At 40.6% G+C, this 16,519-nt stretch overlaps 1 protein-coding gene across 3 annotated transcripts in view; it reads right to left on the reverse strand.

The window, feature by feature from the left end:
* The window catches only part of PDGFA (platelet derived growth factor subunit A), a 70,969-nt gene that overhangs the window by 13,977 nt on the left and 40,473 nt on the right, over positions 1-16,519 (reverse strand). For all 3 annotated transcript variants that reach the window (XM_069209837.1, XM_069209836.1, XM_069209838.1), the window contains exon 4: positions 15,661-15,848. In XM_069209837.1, the coding sequence (XP_069065938.1) occupies positions 15,661-15,848 (188 nt within the window). The remainder of the gene's footprint in view (positions 1-15,660; positions 15,849-16,519) is intronic.

Here is a 16,519-nt window from a genome sequence, read left to right on the forward strand (position 1 = left end):
CCCCTTGGGAACTTGGTTCACACCCATTTCTGCATGTTTTCAAAGCACTGACTCCACAACAATTAGTAATCCAATACCAGGGGCTTTATTTACAGAGAATTCCCATGCTCTCAATGCATAGTTCACGTGGGTTCTCTTATAGGTTTTTCTCTATTGCTACTGTCTTTAACTGGCCAACCAGATAGATGACTCAATATCACCACCTGCACTCCACTGTCCTCAGCTATTTCAATATAACATGCTTTAGAAATGTTCTATTTATTGCTAGAGAAACCTCATCTGATGGATGGATGTGGGGCTATGAATTCCATTACACAGGCCTGACTGGCAGCGTACTTTGTTTTTCGTAGCAGGGTTCTTCTAAGTCACTGGTTTGTTGGATGCAACAAAACTGTGTGTCATAAACGAACAATCAGTTTTCCCAGATTTTAGTTAAAAAAAGAAGTATATTTTTCTTGATGACACCCTCTTCATTCCATCCATCATGATGATCTCATGCTGTCGATGAAAAGGGCCTTTGCTTTCTAAGCTACCTGTAGACCTATGAAGAAACGTCAACAATCCTCTTTAGGGGCTGCATTAAGAATCTTAAATGTCGCTATCTCAATACTCCAAACAACCACTTTTTACAGTGTCTTCAACTATGGGTTAGAAGTTCTCACTAGATGGTGCACTCAACAATACGAGAAATATTCACCCCACTTGAGCACAACCTTATCTACCCGAAAGTCTAGATTTTATTTGAGTTACCTGTGTTGTAAAATACCACTGCGAAAACCCTGAGCTTCCAATCTCCTCTACCTGTTGGGAATAGGTTGCCACTGAATATTTTTATTTGTTGTACATTGATGTCTACTCTGCTTATTATGTTTATATGCGCACTCATTATGTACAAAAGGGAAGAGGGAGGAGGACAGAACAGGTGACAGTGTCAAAGCCTCCCAAACATTTTGTCCACTAAGGACCTAGATGTAAGGGCCAAATTTCACAGAGGAGGTAACTCCGAGTACTTTCCTATAGTTTTATCTCTTGATTCTAATGCGTGCTTTTAAATGATTGTCTTCTTCGATATAAAGTGCTTTGTCGAAAATTATGGAGTCCGAGCTATAAATTTTCAAAAATAAAAATAAATTCTGTTACAGAATTCTTCCTAGTCCTCGAATCCTTTCAGGTACCTTCAAGGCTTGGCGCTAATCTGAGCTAACAGTCCAAACATTCCAGGCAGTGCGTACACGTTGTGAATAGTGCTATTAGTTAATTGTGTACCAACAAGTACCTTTCTTTCCAACTCTCCTATCAACTGTTGGTTTTAGGACAATATTGACCCACTCCTCAGCCGGGAAAGGCAGCTCACTCAGAAAGGAAGTAGGCTTGATGATTTAAGGAACTATGCACTTGCCCGTTCAAAAATGTCACTTAGTTTAACTTCTAAATAGTTACTACAGTACAAAAAAGATTGCTGCAGACATTTGATTTGAATGAATGCTGAGGAGACCTAGATCTTTGTCTCTGCCGCTTTTGTCAACATGGCATGGAGCCCGCTTTCATTTACTCTGCAAACGATCGTGCTACAGTCAGACCAAGAAGCAAAAAGTACACAAGGTAAAATACCTCCTCCAAAGCACTTCCACAAAAAATGGTGCCTGGAATTCTTAGCTAAGTCACTGGCAGGGCACGTAAATGTATTTCCAAGTCTTGCATTGGCCACTCGCTCCCCAGAAGAAAGGGTTATTTAGACTCTGTAGTTTGGCAATAAATGGTGACAACAACTTTACTGTATGACACAATTAACGCACTGGGCTCACATATAATCCAAATCCCTTGAAAATTAATATTATCTGTCATCTGTTGGCATAACTGGGAAGAATCGATGGACTTCAAAAATCAGTCCTAAAAAGAGTCAAATCCCCAAAGGCGCTAAATGAGCAATTATTTGGATGAAACATAGCCAGCAGGCTTCGAGCGGTTGTATTATAATCACAGCACACTCACGAGCAGCAGCTACGCTGTTTCTTTTGCGTTTGAATTACGTAATGTGCTCACCAATAAGCAGCAAACCAAGGTGGACAAGGCGCATTGGAAAAATCCCTCTGTTTGCAAATACTGTCGGAAGTGCAAGGAACACTTTCAGAATGATATGATTATTTAAAAAACAATAACGTTAATAAAAACTGACACAAGAAAGACAGGAAACTAGGATCCCCGCTGACCTCTTCAAACAGAGGGAAGGTCCACTTTATATGAAAAACTTTTCATATTTTAGTCAGTTCACAAAACGTTTATTAAAATGTTTATTGCTCTGCTTTCAGATGTCTAAACTGATTTCTGCTGACCATCTTTCTTCCTCAAAATATTCCACACTACCTACAAGGCTTTCTAAAAAAGTGACAGCTCACTTCACTAGAGGCCAACCAAGCAAGACCTTTTGATTCTGTCTGCTCCTCTCCTAGTAAACGTGGGAAATAAAAGGGAGGTGGAAGAGGAACTGCAGGACTTGGACCAGTGCTTCGGAACTCTCCGCCAGCCCCCTGGATCACAGACAATGAATAGCATCCAATTTTCAATAAGGAGCAGACTACTCACTCTGCTGCTCCAACATTACTCTCAATTAAGAAAAAGCAAATGAGTTCCTTTATGGCAGCTCCACTTTCTAATCGTCTCATTGTTCCACTGCTGGCCCCCACATAATACCCCCGACCGCCATTTAGCATTCTGTGCACTCTGGAAGAACAGGATTTCAGTTTTATTGCATCTCCCCAAATAGAAGAAAGAAGAGGTGTTCCAGTTAGCCCCCCAGGATATTTGACACAAAATCAATTCATTTCATTTAAGAGTAAATTCACAAAGCTACCTGCACACCTAAGTTCAAATTAGGGTCAGAAATAACTGCATTTAGGAGAGTAACATCCACTTTCTAAAATACAGAAACAGGAATGATGCCTCTATATTTTTTGTGCGAACACATGTGTTCCCACTGGTGGGTTTACTGAAGTTTTTAAGTAAGTTAATTGGCAAAGGCTGCAGAATCCCCTACACTCACACATTTGTAGGTAGTCTCCAAACGTTTCCAAGTAGTGCACCGTCCTGAAAACTGCCATAAATGTGCTCTTGCCAAGGGCAATCATGCATGCATTTTTTGGTCAGGAATGAGAATGAACACTGTACATAACAGTTAGCTGAGGTTTTCATAAGTAAATGTATTCTGACCACCTGGAACACGCGACGTGTTCCCCAATCCTGGAAAAGTGGTGCTTACTGGTATCACTCACTGAAAACCGATAGAATCTTTGCACTAACAGTCGGAGCTTCGCACTGTAAAACATGGCGGCTCTAATGTGCGCCCTAATAAACCTACAGCTTGGGGGTCACTGTTTTCAGTCCTGGCACGAAACAAATTAAGTTCACAAGTCTTCGCATTTTTTTAGGGAAAGGACAAAAGATTAAAGAAAAAAGGAAAAAGGCACTAAGGCTGCTTTTCGTCTTTAAAAAATTTAAGTTTGAAGTTTCAATCAGTGCAGAAAGAAGAGTAGGTAGCGCTCTCTATCCCTTTGTTTGGCTGTGTTCTCAGGCATATATATATATATATATATATATATATATATATATATATACGCACTACTGCTCACGGTATAAGTGCTCATCTCTGTAAAATACCTAGGTTACTCAATAGGAGGGATGTTTTCTAGTGAGGCAGCCCTAGTCCCACAGACTGGGTGAGCTGTCTACATCACCTGGAACGTGAGGTGGATCCCTTTCCCTTGCTCATACTTCTCCATGTACATTTGTATTGTGATTACAGAGACAAGGCATCAGCCCCTTCCTTACCATGTGCACATAGGCAAGAATATATGTTGTTGCTGTTCACTCACAACCACCCTGCTAAAGCTTCTCACCCATTATGTCCGATCTGGGGTGAAAAGGGAGATGTGAAGGATCGCGTCTAAGTCAATGAGACACCACACCGTGGCACAATAAATCTAGAGTTATGTCACATCCGTTGGCAACATCTGTCTGTGAATGCATCGGATTTGCACATTTTCCTTTCCAGTCATATAAACAAACCTGCTGTTTGCAATTCACAGTCCCAGTTAAGAAAAAGTCAACATGAACGACCACTGAATACATATGCACCACCCACATATATCAGGGAGAGGAGACTAGAGAGGAGGTTTCTTAATGTGAAATATGAATTCAAACTGGAGGCATCCTTGCACAATTACACTCGGAATGACCAGCTGACAAGGCTTCAATGTATGCATCAACAACTGATCCAGATTTAGCACTCACATGTACAGCCAGCAATAAAAGTGTGAACGCTAGCAGCTCCCAAACAAGTAAATGAGCTAGTGTTCTCATTAAAAAAAGAATCCACTGAAGGGTTGTTTTTATGCACAACTCTGAAAACCTGGATCAAAAGTGTACATGTAGTTCATAATTCATTATGATGGGAGAACCAGAGTTGATCTGGGCTAGCTCTGTAGTTTGTCAGATAAGAGCACATGGGCACTGGAAAAAGGGCGATTTGAACAGGTTCACAGGGCCAGCTGGGAACAGTAGATTAGAAAAATAGAGTTCTGTTTCCTGAGTTGCCGACTTTGCCTTTAATCAGTAACTCCCTTCTATTTTGTAAAGGAGTAAAGCCCAAATGGCAAACTACTTGGATAGACCAGTCTCAATGGGAATGAGAATTTGCCAGTAACAATAACCAGAATCTGTCCAAGGGGTACAGCTTGCAAGCGACACTTACTGTGCATGGAAATATTGATCAAATGCAAACATAAGTCTTTGAGGACAAAAAGCAACAGACTGTGCTGTGGCAAAATTATCCTCAACCCTTTCAGCGTTAAAGAGGTAACTTCACAAGGATTACTGGCAGACATGAATGTTGTCCATAGGGCTTATAATACTTATTAAAAGTGTCCTAAGGACCCCAGAATACCGCTGCTTCTTGGTGCTCCCAAGGTTGCTCCAGTTATTTCTCCCTCGTGCACCACCCCAAGGTATTTCAGAATCACTGACAGAGTAAGATGAATAGCTGTTAAGTCGCGATGAATTTCTATCTCCAAATTGTCAAAGATCTATGCAGTGCGCTGTGCACTGCTCAGCCTGATAAGGAGACGCACGTGAGCGCTGAATGTCAAACAGCACCAGTGGGAGGCACACCATTCTGACCCACCACCAAGGAGTAAATGTCTGTGGCAGCCACATTATCAGCTGTTTGAATGACCCGAGAGGACAGACACAGTGGCATGAGGCCAATCACAGTCAGCCGGGACCAGCAAGACTGTAGAAGTACTTGGGCAAGAAGTGCTTGATGGAAAGGGGGGAGTTACATTTCTTCCAATGTGGATTGGCCTCCACAGTATCTGGTCTGTGATATAGCCATCAACTGGTCCTCAATCTACAATCCCAGAGCGTTCCCAAAGGAACATGTTTGAACCAGCTTTTAGTGGCCTTGCTCTGGAACACTGGGGGGCCTTGGAGGGTTTCCGTGTGAGGGCCATATGAGGTGGAAAGAAAAGCATAGACGCATGCCCTTTGAAGATTTCAAACATACCAACAAGGAGTAAAGAGAAGGTGGACTTTTTCAATCCACGCAGCTCTGAAATTGGAATGGGAACAGCAGAGGCAGGGTTATCCAAACACGAAGACAGACTTTCAAATGGTGAACACCTACCAGTCCCAATAAGAAAACAGAAATAAGCACCACAGAGACTGCAAACAAAAGTGTGGGGAAAAAGCTGCAGCTCATCGAGCAAACGCTAAATGAGGACCAGAAAGTTCGCCAAGCAGAAGGCAAGATACAGACTAGGGAACCCATGTCTGATGTCTGCTGCTGCTGTGATTAAATACGTGTCTTCTTTCAGATTCTGCTCAGCTGAGGCAATGTGAAGAATGATTCAAATACAGAGCTAGTGAAAAATCTGTGGACAGGAGTTAATCTTAGTGTTGGAGGTTCCTTAGGTAACATCAACTGAAGCCCTCAATGACTGCATGATGGCTGTTCTGCAGGACCTGATTTGCGCACTGGACAGTGATGACAGACTGATGGTCAGGTAAATATACAAGCTGCCAGCAAAGAATAAAAGGTGGTGTTTCTAACGCCTGGTCAGTATTGGTGGTAATGCAGTCCAAAGACTTGAGCCCAGAGGCTATGTAATACCATGCAGAAAAAGTTGGTAATGGTGGGAGACAATAAGACTGTTTCTAGAACTGAGTCACCCTATCACGGAATGGGGACCTGTTTGTAATCCAAAAAGAAGTTTCTCAAAGAAGGCTCACAGCCTAGGGGGATAGCTATACCACAGTTCCTAAAGTGTATGGGATGGAAAGAGATGTGTCTTCAAGTAGACTCAGCTAGAACCTTTCTGGAGGGGATGTACTTGATGCTGGTTGATTTAAAATTATTCATTTCAGATTCATTTCAGTAGGACAGTTACTGAGAGCTGGGGAAGAAGTTAGATTTGGGGTTGGATGATGGCTGGGTACTCTCTGGGAGGGTGATGGGTTGAGTTTGTGAGGTCTGGTGCTTAGTAAGCTTTTTACCTTTTGTCCCTCAGGCGTAAGGGCTTCTTTTTTGTGCTAGTGAAGTGTTTTTTTAACTAATATTAGCTAGAGTTGATATGTGCTTTCTAATTAATCAATGTTTATGGCACCTTGCAGTGGAGCTTGAGTGTTGTATTGTTTTTAGGTCTTTAAGAGGACACGTTTACAAGTATTTCAGTCTAAAAGTAATGGCCTGATTTATACAATATTTCACTTCACCTGATGTCCTGAGGACATATGGGCCACCGGTGAATTATAAAAATGTCTAAGCAGTGATGTAACTGTGTGCTGCATAACAGAAAAAAACAGCAACGACATCTGCTTTATCCAGCAGGGCATCTGACGAAACAGACACTCTGCTACAACAAACCCTCTAAACAATGACCTTAGGAAGTAGGTAGGTATGTGCAAGAAACGGCACCTTAAATTAAATGCCATGTAACTGAAAATTACAGTGCGGCAAAAACCCTGTTCTGCTAGCTAGACAGTAAAACGAAGATGAGGGCTATATGACATTTGGTGAGTTGCTCTGTCCACTGCATGCTACTTGAATTGAAAACTGAATTAAGTTTAAACTCTGCTGCATATCAATGCTGCGTCAAAAAACAAATGCATATTGACCTACCCGACCTTAGACCAAAATGTTTACGTTCTATTGAAGTATTGTGAAAGTGTTCAAAAGCGTTTTATATAGTAAGCTTGTTTTCCCAGACGAGCCCTGTCATTCACCCTGGAAGCAGCATATAACTGCCAGAAAACGCAAACTTATGTGACAGATCGTTTGAACCTTAAATAATTCTCAAGTGACTGTTTTTGAAAACAATCCAATATCTCCAGCAAAGTAATATTAAATCAGAAATTTGACATGTTTACCTTCTACTTGTCTCACAGTGATCAAGGTTGAAAAGGGCACAAAAGAATAGTCTTTTGTTTTCATTTACACATAAGGAAAAACACAATCATCGAATTCTGAAGTAGCCTCTAATATGAAACGAATGGCAAAATTGTACCTTTCTTAAAACCTTCGGCTCTCTGAATTATTTAGACACACAGGTTCTGTTTTCTAGTAGACAAATAGAAGCTCAAAGGGTTAATTCATTTGCTGCACCTGAGATTTCTAAGAGAAGAAGTCGATTCTGAGAGCCCTCTTGGTTCTTTAAGCACCATCTACAATTGACATTATTTAAAATTTGATGCAATTCAGAATCTCATTTTATTGAGTTCCACCTCTTTAGAGGGGCGTTGGTACTGTCCCGAACATATTTTATCTGTCCTTCTTTTCAGAGAAACTGATTTTATACGTGCCAGGTGGGCAAAGCTAGTTACGTGAAAACCGACGGTGGATGAGTTTTATTTTATCTCTTTTTATGTGTTCTTTAGAACATTTGCAGGAATCGACAAGTAGCAAAAATAGTGTTGAGTCTTAACTATCAGCACAACAGCCCGTTTGTTAGTAATTCTGTCTAACCTATTACAGGGGAATTATCTCCAAATATATTCAATCGGTAGTCCACACTTTAGAACGCTTAACTCACTGAAACATGGGCCCTTTATTACCAATTACACACAAGTGTCATGGCAACAGGCACACACAAAACAACAATCCTGAGCTTTTTGAAAGACATTCAGGCTGACTGCACCATAAAGTCAACTTGTAAACAGTAACAGACAGATTCTGTGACTTGGAGAGATACAGTCAAGCAAATAGAAGCGACATAATTTATCTGAAGGAATGATTAACTGGCAGGAGCCTTAGTCCTGGGGTCCCTGAATTGCAGGCGTTCTTACTGAGATTGCCGAAATAAGTCTGTTCGACAGAACACTTAGCTTCAACTGCGGGCTAGGGTACTCGTGTTGGGTTTTGAGTACTTATGCTGGGTTTTGTTCTGGCGTATATGTGGAACTAACCTCATTCCTAAATCAAGGCACACCAGGAGAGCGCTCTGCACAACACACTGATGTACACTAGAAACCTTTACCACTCCAAGGTCCACTACATGGTTTGGCGCTATACATCTTTAGTTGCTTTGGGTGTTATTCTGCATGTCTGCCATAGGATAATTAACATTCAGTATGGACTCAGAGCTGCGATATTATTGACGTGAAAGCTTGTATAGTAGACACTGCCTCGACTAACCCAGCTAACGCTAACAGCACAGCGTGTGGCAAGCACCTTTAGGAACTAGGAGTGGTATGCTAGTGTTTGCTTTGCTGAAATATGGTATACATCTCGTATAGCAAATCCCAAAACATGAAAGTATTCCGCTCAGACTTGAAAGCAGAGGCTTTATTCTTTTCTCTGTCTTTGGATTACTAATATTGCACAGCCCACTCTATGCCAAAATAAACCTTTACTCCTTCCCACCCCCACCAAACTACAGATTCAGAATTGCAGTCCTTTCCTTCTCATACTTAGACACAGTCAATTGAGTAACAAGTAATCTAGGCGAAAGCAAGGATGTTTAGTGTCATGTGCCTTCTGCCTGCTATACAGAGACAAAGACCTGAAATGTTCCACCTTTTGCTGATGCCTAGCTTAGGTAAGACAACGCTGTTCATCTTCTTCCTTGTCTGGACATTTATGGGGAAATATGGTTTCGTAAAACACACGAGAACGAACGGAGATCTTTTAACAGTAATACATTATGTGAGCAAAATTCCCCAAATTTATTCAGAAACGTTTTCAGGAACAGTAAACAAACTATTAAAATACACTTAATGACGTCAATTTAAAAACTGAGAAGTTTTAGAAAGCTGAAGCTGAGCTCCTGGTCTGCCACAGGCCCTACGAATGTTATCCTCTGCAGCATAAAATACAGGAATCGCACAATCAGAATTAGTACTGCACGACAAATACACTGCTTTCACTAAATGCACAGAATAAAAAAAAGTTGTGCTACAGGAGAATCGGTGAACGTAATGCTCCAGTGTGAAAATGTCTATCATAAATAGTGTGCCAGGAAAAATAACAGACTCAAGGCCCCTACAGTCCCTTTCACAGTCAGCAACACACTGCTCAAGATGCCATGGTTATTATCACTGATTATCCCTTAAAGTGGCATTATGTAGCCTCCAAAAACATATATAAACCCGATGGTCCAGCAGACTTTATTTAGTCAGCAGACATGGTATTGCTCACTAAAACCTTACAGAAAACTGAATTAACGACAAGGACTCACCCTCCGTCCTAGGATTTTCAGAATGGTAATTAGGAAGAGAGATGCATTCTACAGTCTGAGTTGGTGTAGCTGTGAGAAATATGTCATGAGGGTTGAGGGCTATGTGTATTTGCAGCTTGTACTCACTAAACTTTCATAAGCAATCATGTAGCTGCACAAAAGTACTGCACAAAGTGAAGCACTGCTGCCCTGTGCTGATCTTTGACTTGGCATCCCCAGACAGCGAATGTGTACGTGTAGCACTAGTCTGCAACCCAGCAATAACGAATGTAAGTACACGGAAAATCATATTTTTTGTGAGGCATTCCAGAAGCGATATTTTGTTAAAGAAAACTACGTTGTGTAGTAAAATAGACATGAACATTAAATATGGATATTCTGGAGGGTGACTAGTGTGGCTAGTTTAAGAACTGTGATCTCACCATCCCGTAATTAAAAAACACTTTTCAATATAAATCAAAAGAAGGCTTTTAGAGAATTGACATCACTCAGACCCATACGACGATTAACAACATTCCAAGCATCCTCCACATTGCTGCCAGTCCAACAACATACTGTACCTTCTCAGTGACCCTCACTGCGGCATTTGCTATATAAGGCCACACAGTGACATTCAGTTTTAAATACAGGGTTCAGGCTCTGTCTGCTGACATCAGACAAAACAATGAGTGACCACTTGCAAAAGAGACTGACGCTGAGGAAATAAGTGTGGGATGGGCATGTGGATTCTGTGTGTGATGCAAGGGTCAGCATGCCACCTCTATAATCAGTGGCCTGTTCTAGACATTCCTTACTGACTTTTTTCATGCCTCACTTGACTTCAAATACCTCATGTTTTAAATGCAACTCAATTCAACAATAAAAAATATCACAAGGTCTTCATTTCCACATTAACATGTAGTCGGATCAAAAAACACTTTTAACTATTAATTCTATGAATTCCAAAGGGGCTCTGCGAGTTCATGTGAAAGATTGCGCTTGATAAACTGTGGCCTACCCTGCAATTACACACGGCCCATTAAATAATACTACCAATAATTTCTGAATTAACATAGCACATCAAGGCCTTGATTAGTAGGGCTTTGTTGTTTATCTGTTATGGCTCACACTACATAAATAATAATACATGGGTAATCAGTATTAGTCAAAGCAATTAACATTACCAATTACGAGCTTTCCTGTGAACATGAGGCATAAGATGCATATTTTGGTGCTTAGCGCCTTCAGATCCGCATGTCTCAAATTTGAGGGCAGAAAGCACAGAAATGTACATTTTTAGAAGAAGAAAAGTCCATTTGACTGCAAACCCCCCACCCGTGCCATGAGGGGTTCAACCTCAAAGGATCCGAAAACTGGACTGGACCTGGTTTGATATAAACTTATGACCTTTCAGGTTAGAAAGTTCTGCAGCAGATACACTATTCCATAGGGCTAGGTTACAGGATTGTTTTTCTTAATGTTAACTTCTCTGCTGTCATCACATGAATAGGCAGACCTTTAGGGCGGTTATTGGCAACTTCTTAATAACGACAAAATGAAATTAGAATGCCAAGCGTTGCTAAGTACACGATAAATTGAGATTTGAATTCTATATTTTGACTACTAACCGGAAAAATAATGCATAGTTTCATGGAAATAATCAAAAAATATTTTTGTCTCTTTATAAGCTATAAGTGGTTCAAAAGTAGGTAACGCGAATCAGCTTAAAATGATGTTTGGCGCTTGTGGAACTGGTGGACGCCTCACTGAAGGACCCTTTCTATAGAGCCTTTTGGAATCTGAGAAATGCGTCACGTCAGTCTTGACCAATGAATAATTGACACCACTCTTGGCTAGCTGTAGCAAGCATGGTGCACCTGATGTGGCTAGATGAGACTGAATTTACACCATGTGTAGAATCTTTTCCACGTAGCACAGTAAATCTTTATTGTGGATGATGCACAGGCCAAGACTAAAATCCCACTGTAGTCTAAAAGAATATTCAGATGGCCATAATCTAAGTAATCAGGGTCCATGCAGTGCAGTCAAGCTCAATGACTTGATGTTGGGAAGGGGAATCTTGGTTGTGTCTGAAGAGAAACGTGGGATGACTCCTTGACCTTATTGGTGGTGGCAAGGACAGTCTCTGTACGTGGCTGCACCAAAAAAGGGATGTGCCTTCACAAGGCAATCAGAATCAGGAAATGGTGATCTTCTTTTTCCTTTCTTAGCATTCTAGGAATGAGGGGAAATGGAATCAAAACTCAAGCAAAGGCTTTCAAATAGGTTTTCAAAAGGGCATTATTGCCCTCAGACCCTTGATGTAAACTGCTGTTGTTGGTACCGCCATTTCTTGTTCTCAAGAGTGGCAAACTAGTATATGGTAGACTGGCCTCACTTTTATCAGACATAGCCCACTTGATCCAGATGGTGTTCTTGTTTGTGGCAACCTAACAAAGTGCGACTGAGAGCAACTTCCTGGTTGTTCTGGCCTTCCGGAAGACATTCCACTGCTATGTGCCCAGTTGATGATGAACCATTACTACAGCAATTGTTCCACTTCCGATAGAGACAGACCTCTTTCTGCCTTTCTTCATAATTTAGTCCATCTAGGTCATGTTGTCCTTTTGGATCACCCAGCTTGTTATGCTAACCTCAGAAGGAAAGACTGGAGGCCTGGTCTGATGGCCTGCAACTCCAGGATGTTTATGCTGAGTTGCCTCACCAACTCTGATCACAGGCCTCTCATGGATACCTCTTGTATGTGCACATCCCATCCTTTCAGTAACACCTGCTGTCATGATTATCCTGTTTGCAGAAGGTTGGATCAAAGACCAGCTTTGAGGTTTGATGGGAATCACCACCACAGCAAGGATTGTTTGAGTTGTCTGGTGAGTTTCACTGTGTCGCACCCTGAGCCAGACACCTGTTTTCACTGGAGCTCTAGCTGCTCTTCAGAGGTCTCATCCAAAGTCTGCAGAACTAAATCGGGGCGATGCAAGATGACATGTGACTTAAGCAAACTGCACGGGCAGGATATACACATCCATTTATATCCTGCCCGTGCAGTTTGCTTTGATCAAAATAATTTTTTGCCCTGGCCTAGAGTTTTGTTCTCTTTCTTCTGAGGATAAGGAGAAAACCTTCCTTAACTCAGTATCCAAGACTGCCTAAGTGAATTGCAATCTTCTCAATGCAAAGATGGAGTATTCCTCAATGTTCAAGGTTGGTCCAACTTCTTGAATTAGGAAGTTGCAGGCAGTTGTGGAGGCACAAGCCTTTTACTCTGAAGGATCCTTGACGAGCCAGTGGTACAAGTAAACGTATACCTGGTGCCTTGTCTGTCAACAAAGCCAGCTACCGTCGCCTAACACTTTGTAAGGATCTGGGGCGCAGACTTCAGTTCACATGGGAGCACCTTGATTTGAAAATGCTGCCCCACTACTGAATAAAATCGTAAGTACAACTCATGAATTGGATGTATCAGCATGTGAAAATACACATCATAAAGATGATAAAGTCTGATCCATTTTAACCTTCCTTGATAATGATCCTAGCTTCTTCAATACAATCATTTGATATAAAGTCAATAAGAGGTTAAATGTTGGGCCACATATGGCAGTCATATCGTCCAAAGCAAGCCAAACCAATAGCAGCTTTTATTGATGTTGCCATCATACAGATGACTCTGACCAAAAATGTCTGTACATCCATCATCCCTGTCTGGAGGTGCACGCACTGGAGTGAAAGGGAAATGATTCAAGCATGTGAATACACAAAATATCTAATGCTAGAGTAGGAAGACTAATTTAACTGAAATTAAGCTGTAAGGCAGGAAGATGCATCAACCCAGGCATAAGAATCCTGCCATTACAAGTAGTAAAGAACGGAGGTTACAGGTCCCAAACTATGAACCTAGAAAATTTTTTTGCTTTCCATAATCTCCGATAGATTTTTCCACTGGAGTGCTCCAGCAAGATTATATCTTCAATTCTCTTTTCAAAACCCCAACAAATGCCTTCACGTTGCCTACACTCGGAGAATCCAAGCCCTTCAGGTTACACATAACCTAAAATTTTACTATAAAGAAGACAATGCCCCTATTTGCTGCACACTGCAAAATAAAATTACTTTTGCGGAAGACCCTTAGGATGAATAATACTTACTATTTCTATGCTTCAATAACTTCCCAGTAAAGCCAGAAAGCACATATGACCTAAGGGGCATACTACCAGTTGACCCGGACATCAAAGATCCCAATATATAAGAACTATGCATCTACTTGCCTCGTTGTTGTTGATTTGTTATTGTCAGTTTTTTGTGTACTGTGCTTGGGAATTATATTTAAGATCAAATAGAGTCCACAAATATTGTTGCAAAATATATATTGTGAAAATCTTCCAAATTAATGCTAGGTGGGTGGATGGGCATGAAAGCCCTTTTGAAACATCTGGCAGGATGAGCAGTTGCGGAGTTGACTGTATCAAGGTGATTTAATTAGTGATATAAGGTCTCTGCTCAAGATTCACTGAAAATTGTGCTAAACTGAAATGTATGACATAAAAATGAAATGTTTCCTTGATGGTAGAAACACTAGCAGGCAAATCTGTTCTCTCTAGAAGGCAGTGCACCACAAGAACGTATTGGTTTCCAGAGTATCCTGCCTTATCAAGAAATCCAGAGAAGGCACTTGAACAAATATCCCACAAGTACAGTGGATTAAACAAATCTCGAAGAAGGATCCATCAATGAAACTATGCTATCCAAATGTATATGGGTCTGTTACATATTTGAATACAACTACTGAGATGAACCTGGTGCCCAGTTCAAATGGACAGAGCTGAGATTTAGATACATTCTAGAGTACTAAAAACAAACAAAGCAGGCCTGAAATAACTGCATGGATTATTAACCCTGTCTTTCAATCTGTCACAGAGAAAGCAAACTCATTCAACTAGATCACTCACTACTTTGCCAAAGTTATGTTTAAAGCATTCATTCTAGTAAGGAGCTGGGACATGCACAAATTGGTGGCTTATTTCTCTAGTTATCTACTCCAATAACCAGAGATCCATGAGATCAAACATTCAGTTATGTCCAGTTTGAAGTTCTTGTTTTCCCACCTTTATAATAGTAAATCCCATGCCTAAGCAATCTGAAGAGGTATACAGTAATTTACATTTAACTATCAAATCCTGCCATTTAGAATGATGCTAGACTACTAATTCCAATCAGCATTCTTGTGTGGACATACACGTGTATAACAAGCAACCTTGAGCTCTTAAAAAATATGTTTATACTTTAATAAAATTGCCTGGCAGCAATTGTACTCGAGTTAATTTGAGCAGCTGCCTTCTTATATACGAAGCACACCTTTATTACAGGGCAGCAAGTGCACTCAAGTACACCAAGTGCATGTGACTTTTTTTCCATTCTGAAATATCTTGATTCTAACTACGATGCTAATGTGGTTCCCTTACCCTGAGAACAATTTATGAGCCAGGACCCTTCAGCATCTTATATAATGCATGTGAGCATGGAAGGAATGGAAAAACGTCAACAAACTGAATAACAACCATGAAACCTTCGAACAGTCACTGTAAGGCTTATATCTAGGTTTATAAAAGCATCTAGCAGAAGAATAAAGAATTCACAATCCCCGGAGTACAAACACTGAAGAGCAACAGAGGGAATGTCAATTCTCTGACAGAATATCCCTTGCCGAGTACCCTTTGCTGAGTGAATCGTGTGGGCTCTAGAATCCATCATCTGAACTGGATCTCAGTATCAGTACGTATTTTGAGAAAAGTGAAGTAATGAAAAGCTTAATTCAATATGACATTTTCTAAAGATGGTAATTTGACGCATAAAGGTCAAAGAACAGGCTCACATATAAAGACACAAAGGCGTATAAAGACACAGACCACACTGAAGATATATGTTCTCATTTTCTTACCTTCACACTTCTGTGATGTATCCGTGAAGGCTGGCACTTCAAGCTGCTGGTGTTGCAACAGCCAGTGCAACGTTTCACTTCCACGCAAGGTGGCCATATTAAGAAATTGGCAGAGGTGGGGTCAATCTGACTGCGAGGAATTTCATATATTACAGTCCTTGTTTTGCAAAGTGCAGGGACAGCTTCCTCTGCAAACCAAAGAGTAAAGAATCTTGGTGAATATATGTTCAGAACGCAAAAGAATCACAACAATATGAAAATATGAATGTGTTAACTGTTACGATTTAGCTTACGATCCACTCTACACATTTCTAATCATACACTGATTAACTCAAGAAAAGTGTGCAAAATCACTTCTTAAGCTATCTGATTAAGGTCGTACACATTTTTAATTCACCTGTTTTATTCCATAGCATTCTACTAACAAAGGTTACAACTATGATTGAAAGAATAAAGCAAACGAGGTATTCACATTCTAACGTATGGAGAGGTAATCCAAGCACTGCCACTAATCATTATATGAATGTATTATTTACACTGTTCATGATATTCATCAGAAATCAATGTTGAATTATCAATTTATATTTAGTTTCACTGAACTTCCTAAATCATGCCACTTTCATGTCAATGCCGTGCATGATCTCCGATTATATTTGTTTTATTGTATTTAAATTTGCAGTAGCGAGAGAAAAAAAGCTTTATCTTGAAGACATTGTTTATTATGATATGGGTGCTGCAATGTTTGAAGTCGCAAGTGTCTGTAGGAGGGGGCAGATGCATCAGACAGCTCTGTAGTATCCAGTGTGACAGAGTCTAGGGGTGCATTTCAGTAACAATCTATGTTTACTGGAGTGTTATA

The sequence above is a fragment of the Pleurodeles waltl genome, chromosome 10, assembly GCF_031143425.1.
Source record: "Pleurodeles waltl isolate 20211129_DDA chromosome 10, aPleWal1.hap1.20221129, whole genome shotgun sequence".
Taxonomy (NCBI): domain Eukaryota; kingdom Metazoa; phylum Chordata; class Amphibia; order Caudata; family Salamandridae; genus Pleurodeles; species Pleurodeles waltl.